Genomic DNA, 19,347 nt, shown 5'->3' on the forward strand with positions numbered 1-19,347 from the left:
AGTTCTCTGCACCTACAAGCTCTGTGTTAGACCATGTCCCTGTCCTCTAATAAACCTTCTGTTTTACTGGCTGGCTGAGAGTCACGTCTGACTGCGGAGTTGGGGGGCAGGACCCTCTGGCTTCCCGGACCCCCCCTGGGAGGACTCGCTGTGGGAAGCGCATGGGGGGCAGAGGATGCTGAATGCTCCGCTGTCAGACCCTGGAAGGGGGAAGCTGTGTGAGCTGTGTGTCCTGCAGACAGGCTGCTCCCAGAAAGGAGACTTCCCCAGAGTCCTGACTGGCTTTGTTGGGAGCAGCTCCAAAGCATCGCCGGGGACTCCGTGACAGTATGTTATCATCCCCTTTAGACGCTTTGAAAGGGTGTGTATTAATGTTTCAATTTCAATGTCCAACCAATCACTAAACTGGCAACACTGCATGTAACTAGTTCACAAACTGGGGGGCGGGGTGTAATGAAAGTCGAGGGGGTGCAGGGAAATCCCTGCCCTGAGGCCTGGTCCGATTCTCACCGTGTGTCCCCCCCCAGGCCGTGGCAGCGAGCGGGTCCCTGGGGCCGCACCCGCCTTTGGGGACACCCAGCGCCCGCGGAGCCCGCCGGGGCTGGCTGACGGACCGCGGGCGCAGGCCGGACGCCGCTGCAGCGGGGCTCGGGCCGCCCGCTCCCCGCCCCGCACGTGGGCCCGGCTCCCCCCGCTGCAGCGTGACGCGCGGCGGGGGCGCTGCGGGCTGCGGAGCGCCATGGCGGTGCAGGCGGGCGGCCGGGGCCGGGGCGCCGCGCTGCTGCTCCTCTTCTGGCTTGCGCGCCGCCCGCCCGCCGGGGCCGCCTGGCTGCTGGGGCTGCGGCCCGAGGACACGGCCCCGGGCCGGGTCTCGCTGGAGGCCGGCGCGCTGGGGGCGGTGGAGGGGGCCAGCTTCCTGCTGCGCGTCTTCTTCCAGCCGCCGCCCGAGGCGAACCGCAGCCGCGCGCCCTCCGGGGCGGAGAGCGCGCCCCGCCTGGCCTTCGTCGAGGAGCCGCCGCCGGCGGGAGCGGGCCAGGCGCCCGGGGAGCGCTGCCCGCGGCAGAGCGCCGGGGCCTCGGACGTGGAGGTGCTGGGCCCGCTGCAGCCGGGCGGCTCGGCCGGCTCCGCCCTGGTGCGGGTGCGGGTGCGGGCGCCGCGCAAGGGGGAGCCCGGGGCCGGCCCGCGGGGGCGGCTGTTCTCGCTCTGCGCCTGGGACGGGCGCGCCTGGCAGCACCACGGCGCGGGGGGCGGCTTCCTGCTGCGGGTGCGGCCGGCGGCGCGGGAGCCCTGGCTGCTCGGGCCGCTGCCGGAGGCGGGCTGGCTGCGGGCCCTGGGGGCGCTGCTGCTGCTGGGGCTGTCGGCGCTGTTCAGCGGCCTGCGCCTGGCGCTGCTGGCGCTGGACCCGCTGGAGCTCCGCGTGCTGCGCAACAGCGGCTCGGCGGCGGAGCAGGAGCAGGCGGGCCGCGTCCAGGCCGTGCGGGGCCACGGCGGCACCTACCTGCTCTGCACCCTGCTGCTAGGCCAGGCCGGGGCCAACGCGGCGCTGGCCGGCTGGCTGTGCGCATCCCTGCCCGGCCAGGGCCCGGCGCTGGCCGGCTGCGTGCAGGGCGTCCCCTGGCTGCCCGTGCTGCTCTGCACCGGGGCCGTGTTCCTGGGCGGCGAGGTGCTGCCCTACTCGGTGTGCTCCCGGCACGGGCTGGCCATCGCCTCGCACACGCTCTGCCTCACCCGCCTGCTGATGGCCGCCGCCTTCCCCCTCTGCTACCCGCTGAGCCGCCTGCTGGACTGGGCGCTGCGCCAGGAGCTCAGCACCTTCTCCACGCGCGAGCGCCTGCTGGGGACGCTGAGCGCCGCCGACCCGCACAGCGACCTGGTGCGGGAGGAGCTGGCCATGGTGCAGGGCGCGCTGGAGCTGCGCACCAAGGTGGTGGAGGACGTGCTCACCCCGCTGGCCGACTGCTTTATGCTGCGCTCCGACGCCGCGCTGGACTTCGCCACCGTCTCCGAGATCCTGCGCTCCGGCTACACCCGCATCCCGGTCTACGAGGGCGACCGGCGGGACAACATCGTGGACCTGCTCTTCGTCAAAGACCTGGCCTTCGTGGACCCGGACGACTGCACCCCGCTGCAGACCGTCACCCGCTTCTACCGCCGGCCGCTGCACTGGGTCTTCAGCGACAGCCGCCTGGACACGCTGCTGGAGGAGTTCAAGAAGGGTGAGGGCGCCGGCACCCCCGGTTCTGTCCTCCGGCCACGCACCCCCAGGCTCCGCTCCCGCCGGCCAGCCCCGCCCGTGCGCTCCGGGTCCATGCACCCTCCTGCGGGGCTCGGTATCTCCCTGTCCCTGCCTCCACCCAGCCGTACACCCACGGCAGCCACCGCCTTCCCTTTGCATGCCCGTGGCCGGGCTGCCTCTGGCGCACCCCGTGCCAGCTTGCGCCTCCCCGACAGCCTCCTGCTCCCCCAGGCCCGTGCGTGCGGGGCAGCTTCTCCCGGCGGGCTGAGCTCAGGGGGTCCGGGCAAGGAGCGGGGGCCCTGCGGGAACGGGGCTGGGATGCCCGGATAGGCTGCCCGGGAGCTGGGCGGGAAGGGGGCTCCTGGGCCCTTTGCGCCCTGCTTGGCCCCGGCGTGTGCCCGCTGGCTGCCCGCAGCTCTCGGTGGCGGGGGGTGTCTGGCTCACGGCGGCACGCAGCAGCTCCTGCAGCCTGCGGGGACTCCGCTCGGGCGCCCTATACGGGCCCGGGGCGGGGTCCGGCTGCCCGGGTGCTTTTGACCCCGAACCTCATTGCGAAGCGCTGAGGGGGCGCAGCGCCGGAACGAGCCGCCCCTGCGGCTCAGGCGGGCACAGTTCACACACCCGCCCCGGGGAGCGGCGGACTCGGGCGGCTGGTGCTTTCCGCACGGAGCTGCTCAGCATTGGCCCCTCTGCGCGCAGGCTGGGCGGGGTGAGGCAGGCAGCAAGCGGGCGTGGAGCTGGGCTGAGCGAGCGGCAGCGGCTGAGATCTGCCAGCCGCCCTGGCAATTAACCGGCATCGGTTCTTTCCCCCGAGCTGAGTGACAGCGGCAGGGAGTGCGCGGAGAGGGGGCCAGGGCTCAATCCTGGCCGTGCCACTCATTTGGGACGGTCGCTGCTGGTCTGTGGAATGGGGACAGACACTTAGCCCCAGGGCCGGGTGCGGGAGGGTTAGTTAACATGCACGGGGGGTGTTCAAAGGCTGGTGCTTTGAATCACTTTAACAGAGTGGCTGGAGGTGAGGTGCCTGAGGCTCCAACCTTGTTTGGGGGTTTTAAAGTTACTTTTGTCCCTTCTTGCTGGTGAAAACTGACTAAAACTGCTGTCAAATGAACAACATAAGTAAAGGAGGGCTGTCCAGTGATTACAACAATAATCACAACTAATCGTGTGAATAAAAAAAATCGCAATTAATCATGCGATTATCATGCTTTTAAAGAATAATAGAATACGATTTAATACCTTTTGAGTTTTCTACTTTTTCAAATATATTGATTTCAGTGACAACGCAGAATATAAAGCGTACAGTGCTCACTTGATATTTTTTATTACAAATATTTGTACTGTGAAAAAAATAGTATTTTTCAATTCACCTCATACAAGCACTGTAGGGCAATCTCTGTATCATGAAAGTTGAACTTACAAAGGTAGAATTCTGCATTCAAAAATAGAACAATGTAAAACTTTAGCGCCTACAGGTCCACTCAGTCCTACTTGAGCCAATCGCTCAGACAAATAAGTTTGGTTACAATTTGCAGGAGATAGTGGGGCCCACTTCTTGTTTGCAATGTCACCTGAAAGTGAGAACAGGAGTTCGCATGGCATTTTTGTAGCCGGTGTTACAAGGTATTCACACGTGCCAGATGTGCTAAACGTTCTTATGCCCCTTCATGCTTCAACCACCATTCCAGAGGACATGCTTCCATGCTGATGACAGGTTCTGCTCGATAACGATCCAAAGCAGTGTGGACCGATGCATGTTCGTTTTCATCATCTGAGTCAGATGCCACCAGCAGAAGGTTGATTTTTTTTTCTGGTGGTTCGGGTTCTGTAGTTTCCGCATCTGAGTGTGGCTCTTTTCAGACTTCTGAAAACACCTCGGCCCTCTCAGATTTTGGACAGCACTTCAGATTCTTAAACCTTGGGTCCAGTGCTGTAGCTATTTTTAGAAATCTGACATTGGTACCTTCTTTGCCTTTTGTGAAATCTGCAGGGAAAGTGTTCGTGAAATGCACAATATGTGCTGGGTCATCATCCGAGACTGCCGTAACATGAAATATATGGCAGAAGGCGGGCAAAACAGATCAAAAAGGAGTTCAGTCACAAATTTAATTAACACATTATTTTTTTAACGCGCATCATCAGCATGGATGCATGTCCTCTGGAATGGTGGCTGAAGCGTAAAGGGGCATACAAATGTTTCGCATATCTGGCACGTGAATACTTTATAACACCGGCTACAAAAGTGCCATGTGAACACCTGTTCTCACTTTCAGATGATGTAAATAAGAAGCGGGCAGCATTATCTCCTGGAAATGTAAACAAACTTGTCTGAGCAATTGGCTGAACAAGAAGTAGGACTGAGTGGACTTGTAGGCGCTAAAGTTTTACATTGTTTTGTTTTTGAGTGCAGTTATGTAACAAAAAAAATCTACATTTGTAAGTTACACTTTCATGGTAAAGAGATTGCACTACAGTACTTGTATGAGGTAAATTGAAAAATACATTTTTTTATATTTACAGTGAAAATATTTGTAATAAAAAATAATATAAAGTGAGCACTGTACACTTTGTATTCTGTGTTGTAATAGAAATCAGTATATTTGAAAATGTAGAAAAACATCCACAAATGTTTAATAATTTCAATTGGTATTTTATTGTTTAACAGTGTGATTAATTGTGATTAATTTTTTTATTCGCGATTAATTTTTTTGAGTTAATCGCGTGAGTTAACTGCGATTAATCGACAGCCCTAAAACAAAACAAAACAGTAGAAACATCAGTCTGTTCTTTTTCAGTTGCAATAAGCTTGAGTTTTACTGGTTTTTCAAGTAGGCACATAACTTTAAGGATAGGTTGTTGGGTTTTGATTTTTTTTTTTTTTGAGTCAAAGTTGTGTTGTAAGCACCTGATAGAGTAATGTTTGCAATGCCATCCAGTGGGGTGTTTCAGCAAAGTGAGTAAATTAGCCTATACCACCTGTCCCAACCCATCCCACCTCCTTCCTGCACACCAGATCTAGATGAAAATGTAATAGATGTTAGGGGTCAGTCCTAGGTCTGGTACTATTCAGTATTTTCATTAATGACTGATAAGGAAGTGGAGAGTTTGCTTATAAAATTTTGAGGATAGCACTAGACTGGGAAGGGTCTGTGACGAAGTGGGACTGTTCTTAGTGTTTTCTCCTTCTCCTCCAGTTCATGCTGACACTGCTTTTCCCACTCCTGATGCTGCTTTTCCCGCTATTCCTGCTCCTCCTGCCGTTCCCGCTGCCTGAGCTCCAACTCTCTCAGTTTTAGCTCCTTCTCCCATTGCAGCTGTCTCAGATCCAGCGATGGGGAGCTCTGCCAGGAGGATCCCCTGCTGGCCACAGGGGTCACAATGCCCTCAGTATTCGCTGGGCTCCTCCCGGCCCTTCCCCTAGGCACAGGTAGGAAAGGTCTCGGGAAGCCCTCAGCAGCCGCCTGATCGCTCCCCGCTGGGACAGACACCGGTGCCCGCGCTGCATCTGCCAGGCTGCTTCCCTCAGAGACAGGGATCAGTTCATTCCAGCGATCTCCCTCGTCCAGCTGGGCAATCAGCTGTTCTTTGGTGAGCCTCCCAATGCGCAGCCCCCTCTGCTTGCACAGCTCCGCCAGGTCGCTCTTAAGGTGCTTGCTATACATCTCCTTGCTTGCCACTCATAGGCCTGTGTGCTCGCCGCTCCCCACGGTTTCCAGGGAGAATCCCTCGTGTGCCAGCCCTTCTCGAGGTCACCACCTCTTTGCCAGGGTTGAGCTGCAGACTCCTCCGCCCCTGGGACTGCTCGCTGCAATCCCCCAGGGGACCCTGTTACTGCAAAAGTCCTTCTCTTGTCACACACTCCCAGGGGTTAACCGACCCCCCGAAACCGCTCCTCTCTGAGCCTTCAGCACGCCTGGTCCTCATCCATCCCCCTTTGTTTTACTGCTCCCCAGTCACTTACTGCAGGAAGCACCATCCATGGGGTGCAGTAGATCCCACCGCTGCCACCAGTTGTAACAAAGTATGGGGGAGTCCGGGCCCTGCACCCCCCTTCCTGAGATTCACCGTGACTCTCCGCCAGCCAGTAAAACGGAAGGTTTATTGGACAATAGCAACACAGTCTAAAATCGAGCTTATGGGTACAACCAGGACCCCTCAGTCAAGTCCTTCTGGGGGGGCAGGAAGCTTAGACCCCAGCCTTGGGATTCCCTGCGGTCGACCACCCAGCCCGAAACTGAAAAACTCTCCAGCCCCTCCTCCTCTGGGCTTTGTCCCTTTCCCAGGCCAGGTCACCTGATTCCTTTGTTCTCCAACCCTTTAGCTCTCACCTTGCAGGGGGGGAAGGGCCAGGCCATCAGTTGCCAGGAAACAGGGTGTCGGCCATCCTCTGTGTCCAGAGCCCTGCACACACCTGCCCTCTAGGGCTCTGCAATGACCTTGTCCCACCACCTAGAGACTTAAGAACTGCATAGGGGAAACTGAGGCACCCCCACAATATTCAGAGAAAACATTAAGAACAGTCCCGCTTCGTCACAGGGTCACAGACACTTTGCAGGACAGGGTTATAATTCAAAGCTACCTTGACATATAGGAGAATTGATGTGAAATCAATAAGATGAAATTAAATAAAGACTAGAACAAAGTACTTAACTTTGGAAGGAAAAATCAAATGCACAACTACAAAATTGGAAATAACTGGCTAGATGGTACTACAGATGAAATCTGGGTGTTATAGTGGATCACAAATTGAATACAAGCCAACAATGTGATGCAATTGCAAAAAAAAACAACCCCCAACATATCATTCAGGGGTGTCTTTACAGAAGTGTTGTATGTAAGATACAGGTCATTGTTCTACTCTGGTTGGCACTGAAGCGGCCTCAACTGGAGTACCATGTCCAATTCTGGGGTACCACACTTGAGGAAAAATGTGGATAAATTGGAGGGAGTCCAGAAAAGAGTAATAAAATTGATAGAAAGTTTAGAAATCCTGACCTATGAGGAAAAGTTAAAAAAATCAGGAGTGTTTAGTCTTGAGAAAAGAAGACTGAGGCTTTGTCTACACTGGCAATTCATCGGCAAAATGTTTGTCATTCAGGGGTATTAAAAAAAACAACACCCACCCAAACAACAAAAAGTTTTACCGATGAAAAGCGCCAGTGTGAACAGCGCTTTGTCAGCAGGAGAGCTCTTTCCTGCCGACAAACACCAGCTACACTACGTGCCTTTTAGCGGCACAGCTGTGCCCCCTAAAAGCCTTGTAGTGTAGCCATAGCCGGAGGGGGGGGGGACACCTGAGAACTGTCTTTGAATCTGTTAAAAGCTGTTTTAAAGAGGACAGGGATCAATTGTCTTCCATGTCCACTGAAGGTCAAGAAGTAAGGGGCTCAATCTGCACAAGAGAGATTTAGGTTAGATATTAGGAAAATCTTTAACTATAAACAAACTAGAGAAATTTAGCCTAGACAAATCTACTGTAAAGTTATGGAAAACCATACTCAGGGAGCAGTTATCAATGGTTTACAATCAAGCTGGAAGGGCATATTAAGTGGAGTCCCTCAGGGATCTTTCAGTATCTTCATAAATGATTTGGATAACGGCAGAGAGAGTACACGTATAAAGTTTGTGGACCGTACCAAGCTGGGAGCTGTTGCAAGTGCTTTTGGAGGACAGGATTAGAATTCAAAATGACCTTGACAAACTGGAGAAATGATCTGAAATAAATAGGATGAAATTCAATAAGGACAAATGCAAGGAAGGAATAATCAGTTGCACAAATACAAAATAGGAAGTGACTGCCTAGGAATGTAGTGATGCATCTGATGAGGTGAGCTGTAGCTCATGAAAGCTTATGCTCAAATAAATTGGTTAGTCTCTAAGGTGCCGCAAGTTCTCCTTTTCTTTTTGCCTAGGAAGTGTTAATGAGCCACTTCCCCTTGAATGGTCCAGTAGAATGTGTGTGAGCTACTGAGGGTAACCTATCTGTTTGATCTTGTGTTAAGCTGTGACACCGATTTCCTTTCCCAGACCGGAGGAAGAGCTCTGTCATAAGGGACTGGGGTGTAGGTGGCATGGCCTAGTGGTCACAGCTGGGCTGAGGTCTGCCCGCCAGGGACAAGAGTGGGAGGAATCACAAGGCCAGACCCCATAAACAAGAATCAGGGTCAGGCTGGAATCAGAGACCAGGAGAAGAGGCAAACCTGTGGGATCAAAGTGCAGTCAAAGTCTGTGGGATTGATCAGACAACTTCTTGGGGCAACCCCTGGGGTTAAGTAGGGGAACTTGGCCAATCAGAGGGCTGCAGGGTGCTGCTACTCTTGGCTACTATTTGGCCCTGCCTCCACACAGGGGGCTGAACTAGATGACCTTTCCCGCTCTATGTGTCTATGGTTCTGTGATTGCATTAGGATAACACAGGATGCATATGCACTATGGTGCTCATGTGTTCTGTTTGTTGCATAGCAGAGTTCATGACTGTGCTCTGCTACTGAGGATAACTACAGTACATTGGAACCCTCTTTGCCTAGGTGAAAGTTGAGCTTGGCAGCAAGAAGGGGGGAAAGGAACAAAACAGAACTGGTGCTGTGTAGAAGTTTACATGAGTGTTTGTAAGATGACTTACCACAAGCTGTACCTTCTGCTGAAATTCTGACATTATCGATCATGGCAGAGGCTGCCTGCAGCTTTAAAGAGGCTAGGAACTGTTGTGCAGCAGGTTTGCTCTTCCAGCAATATTCCTAGGCTTTTGTTTCCTCCCTAGTTAGAACTGTCAGATTCTCTGCTATGCAGTAGTCCCACACATCTAGCTCATGGGCTTTGTACTGCAGCGGGTGGATCCTGCTCTTTAGGAAATGTCTACAGTGATGACATGTTGCATTCCATAAATAAAGTTGGAAGCTGGGAATGACCAGGCTCCATCAGTGCCTGAGGCCTCCTTGCAGTCAGAGGAAACTGATCATGAGAGAGTTGCTCATGAGGTCCTTGCTGAAGGCTGTGCAGGAGAAAGCTATTCCCCAATACCATTTTCCTGCCAATGTGACCGTAGAGGGAAGCATTTCTTCTCCACCTCAGATGATGAGCAATAGGACATGCTGCAGTTATCCCAATAGTACAGCATTTTATCCACACACTGGGCTCAGAGGCTTGCACACATAATTGTTTCCTCTCTCTGGAATCACAGCTGGATGGATTCTGCTTGACAAAGCATCCAAATTATCACCCTCTTGGTGGGAATTAATGGAAAGTTTGGCTTCTTTAATTTCCAGGTGTGCTCATAGAATCATAGGACTGGAAGGGACCTCAAGAGTTCATCTAGTCCAGTCCCCTGCACTCATGGCAGGACTAAGTATTATCTAGACCATCCCTGACAGGTGTTTGTCCAACCTGCTCTTAAAAAATCCCCAATGATGGAAATTCCACAGCCTCCCTAGGCAATTTATTCCAGTGCTTCACCACCCTGACAATTAGGAAGTTTTTCCTAATGTCCAACCTAAACCTCCCTTGCTGCAATTTAAGCCCATTGCTTCTTGTCCTATCCTCAGAGGTCAGGAACAACTATTCTTCTCCCTCCTCCTTGTAACAACCTTTTATGTACCTGAAAACTGTTCTCATGTCCCCTCTCAGTCTTCTTTTCTCCAGACTAAACAAACCCAGTTTTTTCAATCTTCCCTCATAGGTCATGTTTTCTAGACCTTTAATCATTTTTGTTGCTCTTCTCTGGACTTTCTCCAATTTGTCCACATCTTTCCTGAAATGTGGCACCCAGAACTGAACACAATACTCCAGTTGAGGCCTAATCAGGGCGGAGTAGAGGGGAAGAATTACTTCTCGTTTCTTGCTTATAACACTCCTGCTATACATCCCAGAATGACGTTTGCTTTTTTTGCAATAGTGGTACATTATTAACTCATCTTTAACTTGTGGTCCACTATGACCCCCAGATCTCTTTCCACAGTACTCCTTCCTAGGCCGTCATTTCCCATTTTGTATGTGTACAACTGATTGTTCCTTCCTAAGTGGAGTACTTTGCATTTGTCCTTACTGAATTTCATCCTATTTACTTCAGACCATTTCTCCAGTTTGTCCAGATCATTTTTAATTTTAATCCTATCCTCCAAAGCACTTGCAATCTCTCGCAGCTTAGTATCATCCACAAACTTTATAAGTGTACTCTCTATTGATGAAGATATTGAACAGAACTGGACCCAGAACCGATCCCTGTGGGACCCCACTCATTATGCCCTTCCAGCATGAATGCGAATCACGGATAACTATTCTCTGGGAGCAATTTTCCAACCAGTTATGCACCCACCTTATAGGAGCTCCATCTAGGTTGCATTTCCCTCGTTTGTTTATGAGGTCATACGAGACAGTATCAAAAGCTTTACTAAAGTCAAGATATACCATGTCTACCGCTTCCCCCCATCCACAAGGCTTGTTACCCTGTCAAAGAAATCTATCAGGTTAGTTTGACATGATTTGTTCTTGACAAATCCATGCTGACTATTATTTATCACCTTATTATCTTCTAGATGTTTCCAAATTGATTTCTTAATTATTTGCTCCGTTATCTTTCCGGGTACAGAAGTTAAGCTGACTGGTCTGTAATTCCCTGGGTTGTCCTTATTTCCCTTGTTATAGATGTGCACTATATTTTCTCCTTTCCAGTCTTCTGGAACCTCTCCCATCTTCCATGACTTGTCAAAGATAATCGCTAATGGCTCAGATATCTCCTCAGTCAGCAACTTGAGTATTCTAGGATGCATTTCATCAGGCCCTGGTGACTTGAAGACATCTAATTTGTCTAAGTAATTTTTAACTTGTTCTTTCCCTATTTTAGCCTCTGATCCTACCTCATTTTCACTGGAATTCACTATGTTAGACGTCCAATCACCACCAACCTTCTTGGTGAATACCAAAACAAAGAAGTCATTAAGCACCTCTGCCATTTCCACAATTTCTGTTATTATCTCCCCCCCCCCCCCCATCATTAACGGGCCTACCCTGTCCTTGATCTTCCTCTTGCTTCTAATGTATTCGTAGGATGTTTTCTTGTAACCTTTTATGTCACCAGCTAGTTTGATCTCATTTTGTGCCTTGGCCTTTCTAATTTTGTCCCTACATACTTGTGTTATTTGTTTATATTCATCCTTTGTAATTTGATCGAGTTTCCACTTTTTGTAGGACTCTTTTTTGAGTTTTAGATCGTTGAAGATCTAAACCAGGGTGGTCTCTGGCCAGACTTCCTGTCTTTCCTACGAAGTGGGATAGTTTGCTCTTGTGCCCTTAATAATGTCTCTTTGAAAAACTGCCAGCTATTGTTTTTCCCCTTAGAATCATAGAATATCAGGGTTGGAAGGGACCTCAGGAGGTCATCTAGTCCAACCCCCTGCTCAAAAGCAGGACCCATACCCAATTAAATCATCCCGGCCAGGGCTTTGTCAAGCCTGACCTTAAAAACGTCTAAGGAAGGAGATTCCACCACCTCCCTAGGCAACGCATTCCAGTGTTTCACCACTCTCCTAGTGAAAAAGTTTTTCCTAATATCCAACCTGAACCTCCCCCACTGCAACTTGAGACCATTACTCTTTGTCCTGTCCTCTTCCACCATTGAGAACAGTCTAGAGCCATCCTCTTTGGAACCCCCTTTCAGGTAGTTGAAAGCAGCTATCAAATCCCCCCTCATTCTTCTCTTCTGCAGACTAAACAATCCCAGTTCCGTCAGCCTCTCCTCATAACTCATGTGTTCCAGACCCCTAATCATTTTTGTTGCCCTTCGCTAGACTCTCTCCAATTTATCCACATCCTTCTTGTAGTGTGGGGCCCAAAACTGGACACAGTACTCCAGATGAGGCCTCACCAATGTCGAATAGAGGGGGACGATCACGTCCCTCGATCTGCTGGCAGTGCCCCTACATATACGTCCCAAAATGCCATTGGCCTTCTTGGCAACAAGGGCACACTGCTGGCTCATATCCAGCTTCTCGTCCACTGTCACCCCTAGGTCCTTTTCCGCAGAACTGCTGCCTAGCCATTCGGTCCCTAGTCTGTAGCTGTGCATTGGGTTCTTCCGTCCTAAGTACAGGACCCTGCACTTATCCTTATTGAACCTCATCAGATTTCTTTTGGCCCAATCCTCCAATTTGTCTAGGTCCCTCTGTATCCTATCCCTCCCCTCCAGCGTATCTACCACTCCTCCCAGTTTAGTATCATCCGCAAATTTGCTGAGAGTGCAATCCACACCATCCTCCAGATCATTTATGAAGATATTGAACAAAACCGGCCCCAGGACCGACCCTTGGGGCACTCCACTTGATTCCGGCTGCCAACTAGACATGGAGCCATTGATCACTACCCGTTGAGCCCAACAATCTAGCCAGCTTTCTACCCACCTTATAGTGCATTCATCCAGCCCATACTTCCTTAACTTGCTGACAAGAATACTGTGGGAGACCGTGTCAAAAGCTTTGCTAAAGTCAAGAAACAATACATCCACTGCTTTCCCTTCATCCACAGAACCAGTAATCTCATCATAAAAGGCAATTAGATTAGTCAGGCATGACCTTCCCATGGTGAATCCATGCTGGCTGTTCCTGATCACTTTCCTCTCATGCAAGTGCTTCAGGATTGATTCTTTGAGGACCTGCTCCATGATTTTTCCAGGGACTGAGGTGAGGCTGACTGGCCTGTAGTTCCCTGGATCCTCCTTCTTCCCTTTTTTAAAGATTGGCACTACATTAGCCTTTTTCCAGTCATCCGGGACTTCCCCCGTTCGCCATGAGTTTTCAAAGATAATGGCCAATGGCTCTGCAATCACAGCCGCCAGTTCCTTTAGCACTCTCGGATGCAACTCATCCGGCCCCATGGACTTGTGCACGTCCAGTTTTTCTAAATAGTCCCTAACCACCTCTTTCTCCACAGAGGGCTGGCCATCTATTCCCCATGGTGTGATGCCCAGCACAGCAGTCTGGGAGCTGACCTTGTTCGTGAAGACAGAGGCAAAAAAATCATTGAGTACATTAGCTTTTTCCACATCCTCTGTCACTAGGTTGCCTCCCTCATTCATTAAGGGGCCCACACTTTCCTTGGCTTTCTTCTTGTTGCCAACATACCTGAAGAAACCCTTCATGTTACTCTTAACATCTCTCGCTAGCTGCAGCTCCAGGTGCGATTTGGCCCTCCTAATTTCATTCCTACATTCCCGAGCAATATTTTTATACTCTTCCCTGGTCATATGTCCAACCTTCCACTTCTTGTAAGCTTCTTTTTTATGCTTAAGATCCGCTAGGATTTCACCGTTAAGCCAAGCTGGTCGCCTGCCATATTTACTGTTCTTTCGACACATCGGGATGGTTTGTCCCTGTAACCTCAACAGGGATTCCTTGAAATACAGCCAGCTCTCCTGGACTCCTTTCCCCTTCATGTTAGTCCCCCAGGGCTTGCTTCCCCCGGGATTTTACCTACCAACTACTTGCGTTTGCTAAAGTCTGCCTTCTTGAAATCTATTGTCTTTATTGTGCTGTTCTTCCTCCTACCATTCCTTAGAATCATGAATTCTACTATTTCATGATCACTTTTGCCCAAGCTGCCTTCCACTTTCAAACTCTCAACCAGTTCCTCCCTATTTGTTAAAATCAAACCTAGAACAGCCTCTCCCCTAGAGCTGTCTCCACCTTCTGAAATAAAAAATTGTCTCCAACACATTCCAAGAACTTGTTGGAGAATCTGTGCCCCGCTGTGTTGTTTTCCCAGCAGGTGTCTGGGTGTTGAAGTCCCCCATCACCACCCAGTCCCGGGCTTCGGAGGATTTTGTTAGTTGTTTAAAAAAAGCCACATCCACCTCTTCTTCCTGGCTAGCGGGTCTGTAGTAGACCCCGACCATGACATCACCCTTGGTTTGTGCCCCTCCTGTCCTTACCCAGAGCCTCTCAGCAAGTTTGTCTCCTGCTCCCATCTCAACCTCAGTCCAGGTGTGTACGTTTTTAATACCAAAGGCAACACCTCCTCCCTTTTTCCCCTGCCTGTCTTTCCTCAGCAAGCTGTACCCTTCTCTACCAATATTCCAGTCATGCGTATTATTCCACTAGGTCTCTGTCATGCCAACTAGGTCATAGTTGTGTTTATTTACTAGCATTTTGAGTTCTTCCTGCTTATTCCCCATACTTCTCGCATTAGTATATAGACATCTAAGATACCGATTTGATTTCCCCCCCCCCCGCCACTTCTGTCTTGTCTCTCCTTTATCCCTGCTAAAACAGCCCATGGTCCCCCCAAATTCTGACCCTTCTCCCAGGTCTCCATGTTTTTTACTTACCTGTGGGCTTTGGTCACCTGCCCCCTTTAAAGCCCTCCTCACTAGGTAAGCCAGTCTGTATCCAAATATACTCTTCCCCTTCCTCAATAGGTGGACCCCATCTCTGCTTAGCAATCCTTCTTCCTGGAACAGCATCCCATGGTCAAGGAAGCCGAAGCCCTCCTGGCGACACCATCCTCACAGCCTGGAGGTGAATGCCAGGCTGCATCTGTCTCTGCCTGGGCCCCTACCCTTGACTGAAGGATCAAAGAGAACAGCACCTGCGCTCCCAACTCCCTCACCCTTACTCCCAGAGCCCTGTAGTCACTTCTGATCTGCTGAGGGTCATACCTCGCAGTATCATTAATGCCCACAGGGATGAGTAGCATGGGGTCATAGTCAGAGGGCCGGATGATCCTCGACAATCCCTCTGTAACATCTCTGATACAGGCGCCTGGCAGGCAGCATACCTCCCAGGATGCCATGTGTGACGGAGTGGGGAGGATTGACCTGGGGATGTGGCAGGGGAGTTTTACTGGGACGGTCTGCATTGGGGATGGGATAGCAGGGGGTGGCTTCACTGGAGGGATGATACCTGAGCCTGTCACCTGGCCCCAACCCCCCTTCTGGGCTCAGGTGACAGGCTGAGGTATTGTCCCTCCGGTGAAGCCACCCCCTGCTATCCCATCCCAATGCAGACCATCCCAGTAAAACTCCCCTGCCACATCCCCAGGTCAATCCTCCCCACTCCCTGCTTCATCACACCATGTCAAGGCGACAGATGGATGCCTCCGTCCCCTTCGGAAGAGAGTCTCCAACCACCACTACCCTTCGTTTCCTCCTGGGAGTGGCGGCTGAGATCCTCCCAGCCTTGGGGGTACATGGCTTCTCCCCCTCCACCTTTGGGGGTGATTCCTCATCACTCGTTGCCAGGGCAGCATATCGGTTTTCCATCACCATGGTGAGTGGGTTGGGAATAGGGATGGAGCACGGCCTGCTGCCGGAAGTCACCAGCAACGAGTGTCCTCCCTGTGACAGAGCCATATCCTCCTCCACAGTGGTGTGGCAGCAGTTATCTCTAGCTGGATAGCGTCCTCAGCCATGGATGTCTCCATGTGAATACTCTCGAGGACTTCCTCATGGGGATGGATGCTCCTCAGCCTAGCCATCTCCTCCTGTAGCTCTGCCCCCTGCTTCCTGAGAGATTCCACCAGCAGGCCCCTTTCGCACTGGACGGTCCCCCCAGCCTGGCTTTCTGAGAGTGGGAAACGCCCGCCCCGGTCTCTGCAAGTCCACGCCAGGATCTGGGGGGAGGCCTCCATGGTTCAGTTCGCTGTCTGGACGCCGGCGCAAGTGGAGGAGACAGGAGCAGCGTGGGCACTGGCCATGTGGCCCTTCCTAACCGTAGCCACTCTGTTACGTCGCCCTCCCACAAACTCCCTCTCAGACTCCCTTGTTGCTGTTTAGTTCCATCTGGAAGTCACTAAGATGCATTCATGTATGTTAGAGTAAATCTGATAAGCGTGTAAATGCTGAGAATTCCTTATGCCACAATAGAGATGTCTGCTGTTTACTGGGGTGAAGGAATTATCCTCTTGTGGAACAGTGGGAATGAGCATTTCTGGATATTGTAGCGTCAGGTTGCCAAAAAGTGCAAGTTGTATAAAAGTAGCAATAAAATTAGTCAGTGGTCTAATGCAGTTACCCAAACCAGCAAGGTCAAAAGTGAGCTCCTGGCTGACAATATGAGAACCTAACACTATCCAATCAGAGAAGTGGTCCAGTTTTTCAGATCTTCTTTCACCTTGGCAGTTCAACCTGAACTTCCTCTTCATAGAATATCAGGGTTGGAAGGGACCTTAGGAGGTCATCTAGTCCAATCCCCTCTGCTCAAAGTGGGACCAATCCCCAGTTTTTACCACAGATCCCTAAATGGCCCCTCAAAGATTGAACTCACAACCCTGGGTTTAGCAGGCCAATGATCAAACCACTGTGCTAGCCCTCCCCTCAACTCCCCTCCCTACCTAATTAAACTAGAAACATCAACAGGGTTGAGGACCACTCAGGTCAAAGTTAATTGCTAAGGATCCAAGTAATACAAAGTTAACTGGTAGTAAGGAGAGGACTGGAATTACTGGTGAACTGGAGGAGAGGGACTGGTTGGGATCATAGAATCATAGAAGATCAAGGTTGGAAGGGACATCAGGAGGTCATCTAGTCCAACCCCCTGCTCAAAGCAGGACCAATCCACAACTAAATCATCCCAGCCAGGGCTTTGTCAAGCCTGACCTTAAAAATATATAAGGAAAGAGATTCCACCACCTCCCTAGGTAACGCATTCCAGTGCTTCACCACTCTCCTAGAGAAAAAGTTTTTCCTAATATCCAACCTAAACCTCCCCCACTGCAACTTGAGACCATTACTCCTCGTTCTGTCATTAGCTACCACTGAGAACAGTCTAGAGCCATCCTCTTTGGAACCCCCTTTCAGGTAGTTGAAAGCAGCTATCAAATCCCCCCTCATTCTTCTCTTCCGCAGACTAAACATCCCCAGTTCCCTCAGCCTCTCCTCATAAATCACGTGTTCCAGTCCTCTAATCATTTTTGTTGTCCTCCACTGGACTCTTCCAATTTTTCCACATCCTTCTTGTAGTGTGGGGCCCAAAACTGGACACAGTACTCCAGATGAGGCCTCACCAATGTCGAATAGAGGGGAACGATCACGTCCCTCGATCTGCTGGCAGTGCCCCTACTTATACACCCCAAAATGCCATTGCCTTCTTGGCAACAAGGGCACACTGTTGACTTATATCCAGCTTCTCGTCCACTGTAACCCCTATGTCCTTTTCTACAGAACTGCTGCCTAGCCATTTGGACCCTAGTCTGTAGCGGTGCATGGGATTCTTCCGTCCTAAGTGCAGGACTCTGCACTTATCCTTGTTGAACCTCATCAGATTTCTTTTGGCCCAGTCTTCTAATTTGTCTGGGTCCCTCTGTATCCTATCCTTACCCTCCAGCATATCTATTTGTCCTCCCAGTTTAGTGTCATCTGCAAACCTGCTGAGGGTGCAATCCACACCATCCTCCAGATCATTTATGAAGATATTGAACAAAACCGGCCCGAGGACTGACCCTTGGGGCACTCCACTTGATACCGGCTGCCAACTAGACATGGAGCCATTGATCACTACCCGTTGAGCCCGACAATCTAGCCAGCTTTCTATCCACCTTCTAGTCCATTCATCCAGCCCATACTTCTTTAACTTGCTGGCAAGAATACTGTGGGAGACCGTGTCAAAAGCTTTGCTAAAGTTAAGGAACAACACGTCCACTGCTTTCCCCTCACCCACAGAGCCAGTTATCTTGTCATAGAAAGCAATTAGATTAGTCAAACATGACTTGCCCTTGGTGAATCCATGCTGACTGTTCCTGATCACTTTCCTCTCCTCTAAGTGCTTCAGAATTGATTCCTTGAGGACCTGCTGTATGATTTTTCCAGGGACTGAGGTGAGGCTGACTGGCCTGTAGTTCCCAGGATCCTCCTTCTTCCCTTTTTTAACGATGGGCACTACATGAGCCTTTTTCCAATCATCTGGGACCTCCCCCGATCGCCATGAGTTTTCAAAGATAAAGGCCAATGGCTCTGCAATCACATCCGCCAACTCCTTTAGCACTCTCGGATGCAGCGCATCCGGCCCCATGGATTTGTGCTTGTCCAGCTTTTCTAAATAGTCCCAAACCACTTCTTTCTCCACAGAGGGCTGGTCACCTCCTCCCCATGCTGTGCTGCCCAGTGCAGTAGTCTGGGAGCTGACCTTGTTCGTGAAGAGAGACGCAAAAAAAGCAAGAGTACATTAGCTTTTTCCACATCCTCTGTCACTAGGTTGCCTCCCTCATTCAGTAAGGGGCCCACACTTTCCTTGACTTTCTTCTTGTTGCTAACATACCTGAAGAAACCCTTCTTGTTACTCTTAACATCTCTTGCTAGCTGCAACTCCAGGTGTGATGTGGCCTTCCTGATTTCACTCCTTCATGCCTGAGCAATATTTTTATAATCTTCCACTTCTTGTAAGCTTCTTTGTTGTGTTTAAGATCAGCAAAGATTTCACTGTGAAGCCAAGCTGGTCACCTGCCATGTTTACTATTCTTTCTACACATCGGGATGGTTTGTCCCTGTAACCTCAATAAGGATTCTTTAAAATACAGCCAGCTCTCCTGAACTCCTTTCCCCCTCATGTTCATGGATTCCCTAGTGGAATGAGGATTGCAAATTATCGATCAGGGAAAGAAATAAGACATACAAGTAAGTAAAACACACATGAATAGTAAAGACTTAATAAATTATAAAAGATGTAAGGCGGTGGCACAAAGGATTATTCAAATGACAAAAACAGAAAGTTGGATAAATTGTGGGAAATGGAACAAAAATTCAAAGCGTTCAGAAATATATAAGCAAATTCAAAGAACGAATGGAATTTGAAGTAAAAGGAAATGTAAACCGGGGCTTTATGTAAGCAATAAAATTGAGGTCTCCAGCGTGGGAAAGGCAGACATTATAGCAAAAGAATCAAAAGGTCAGTAGTCATATGAATCAAAGTAATGAGTTTTGTGAGGGGAAAAAGAAGGTTTATTGAGGAAAACGATGAACTGTTGAATGGCTGGAGAGAATGTGATGATGTGTTAAACAAAAATTGTAGTATGCAGGAGCTTATTGCAGCTGTTAGGAAAAGGAAAAATACAGCTCCAGGTAAAGAGACTACCAGTAATAAATGCTTCAACACTTCTCAGAAGGCATAGGAGTCCACTGTGGTCACAGAGTG

The 19,347-nt window shown here is 50.4% G+C and overlaps 1 protein-coding gene across 1 annotated transcript in view; it reads left to right on the forward strand.

The window, feature by feature from the left end:
• The first annotated feature begins 739 nt into the window (after positions 1-739).
• CNNM1 (cyclin and CBS domain divalent metal cation transport mediator 1) overlaps positions 740-19,347 on the forward strand; it is a 73,762-nt gene continuing 55,154 nt past the window's right edge. The window contains exon 1 of the mRNA XM_073354668.1: positions 740-2,216. Coding sequence (XP_073210769.1) covers positions 740-2,216 — 1,477 coding nt within the window. The remainder of the gene's footprint in view (positions 2,217-19,347) is intronic.

The sequence above is a fragment of the Lepidochelys kempii genome, chromosome 7 (genome assembly GCF_965140265.1).
Source record: "Lepidochelys kempii isolate rLepKem1 chromosome 7, rLepKem1.hap2, whole genome shotgun sequence".
In the NCBI taxonomy this organism is placed as follows: Eukaryota; Metazoa; Chordata; order Testudines; family Cheloniidae; genus Lepidochelys; species Lepidochelys kempii.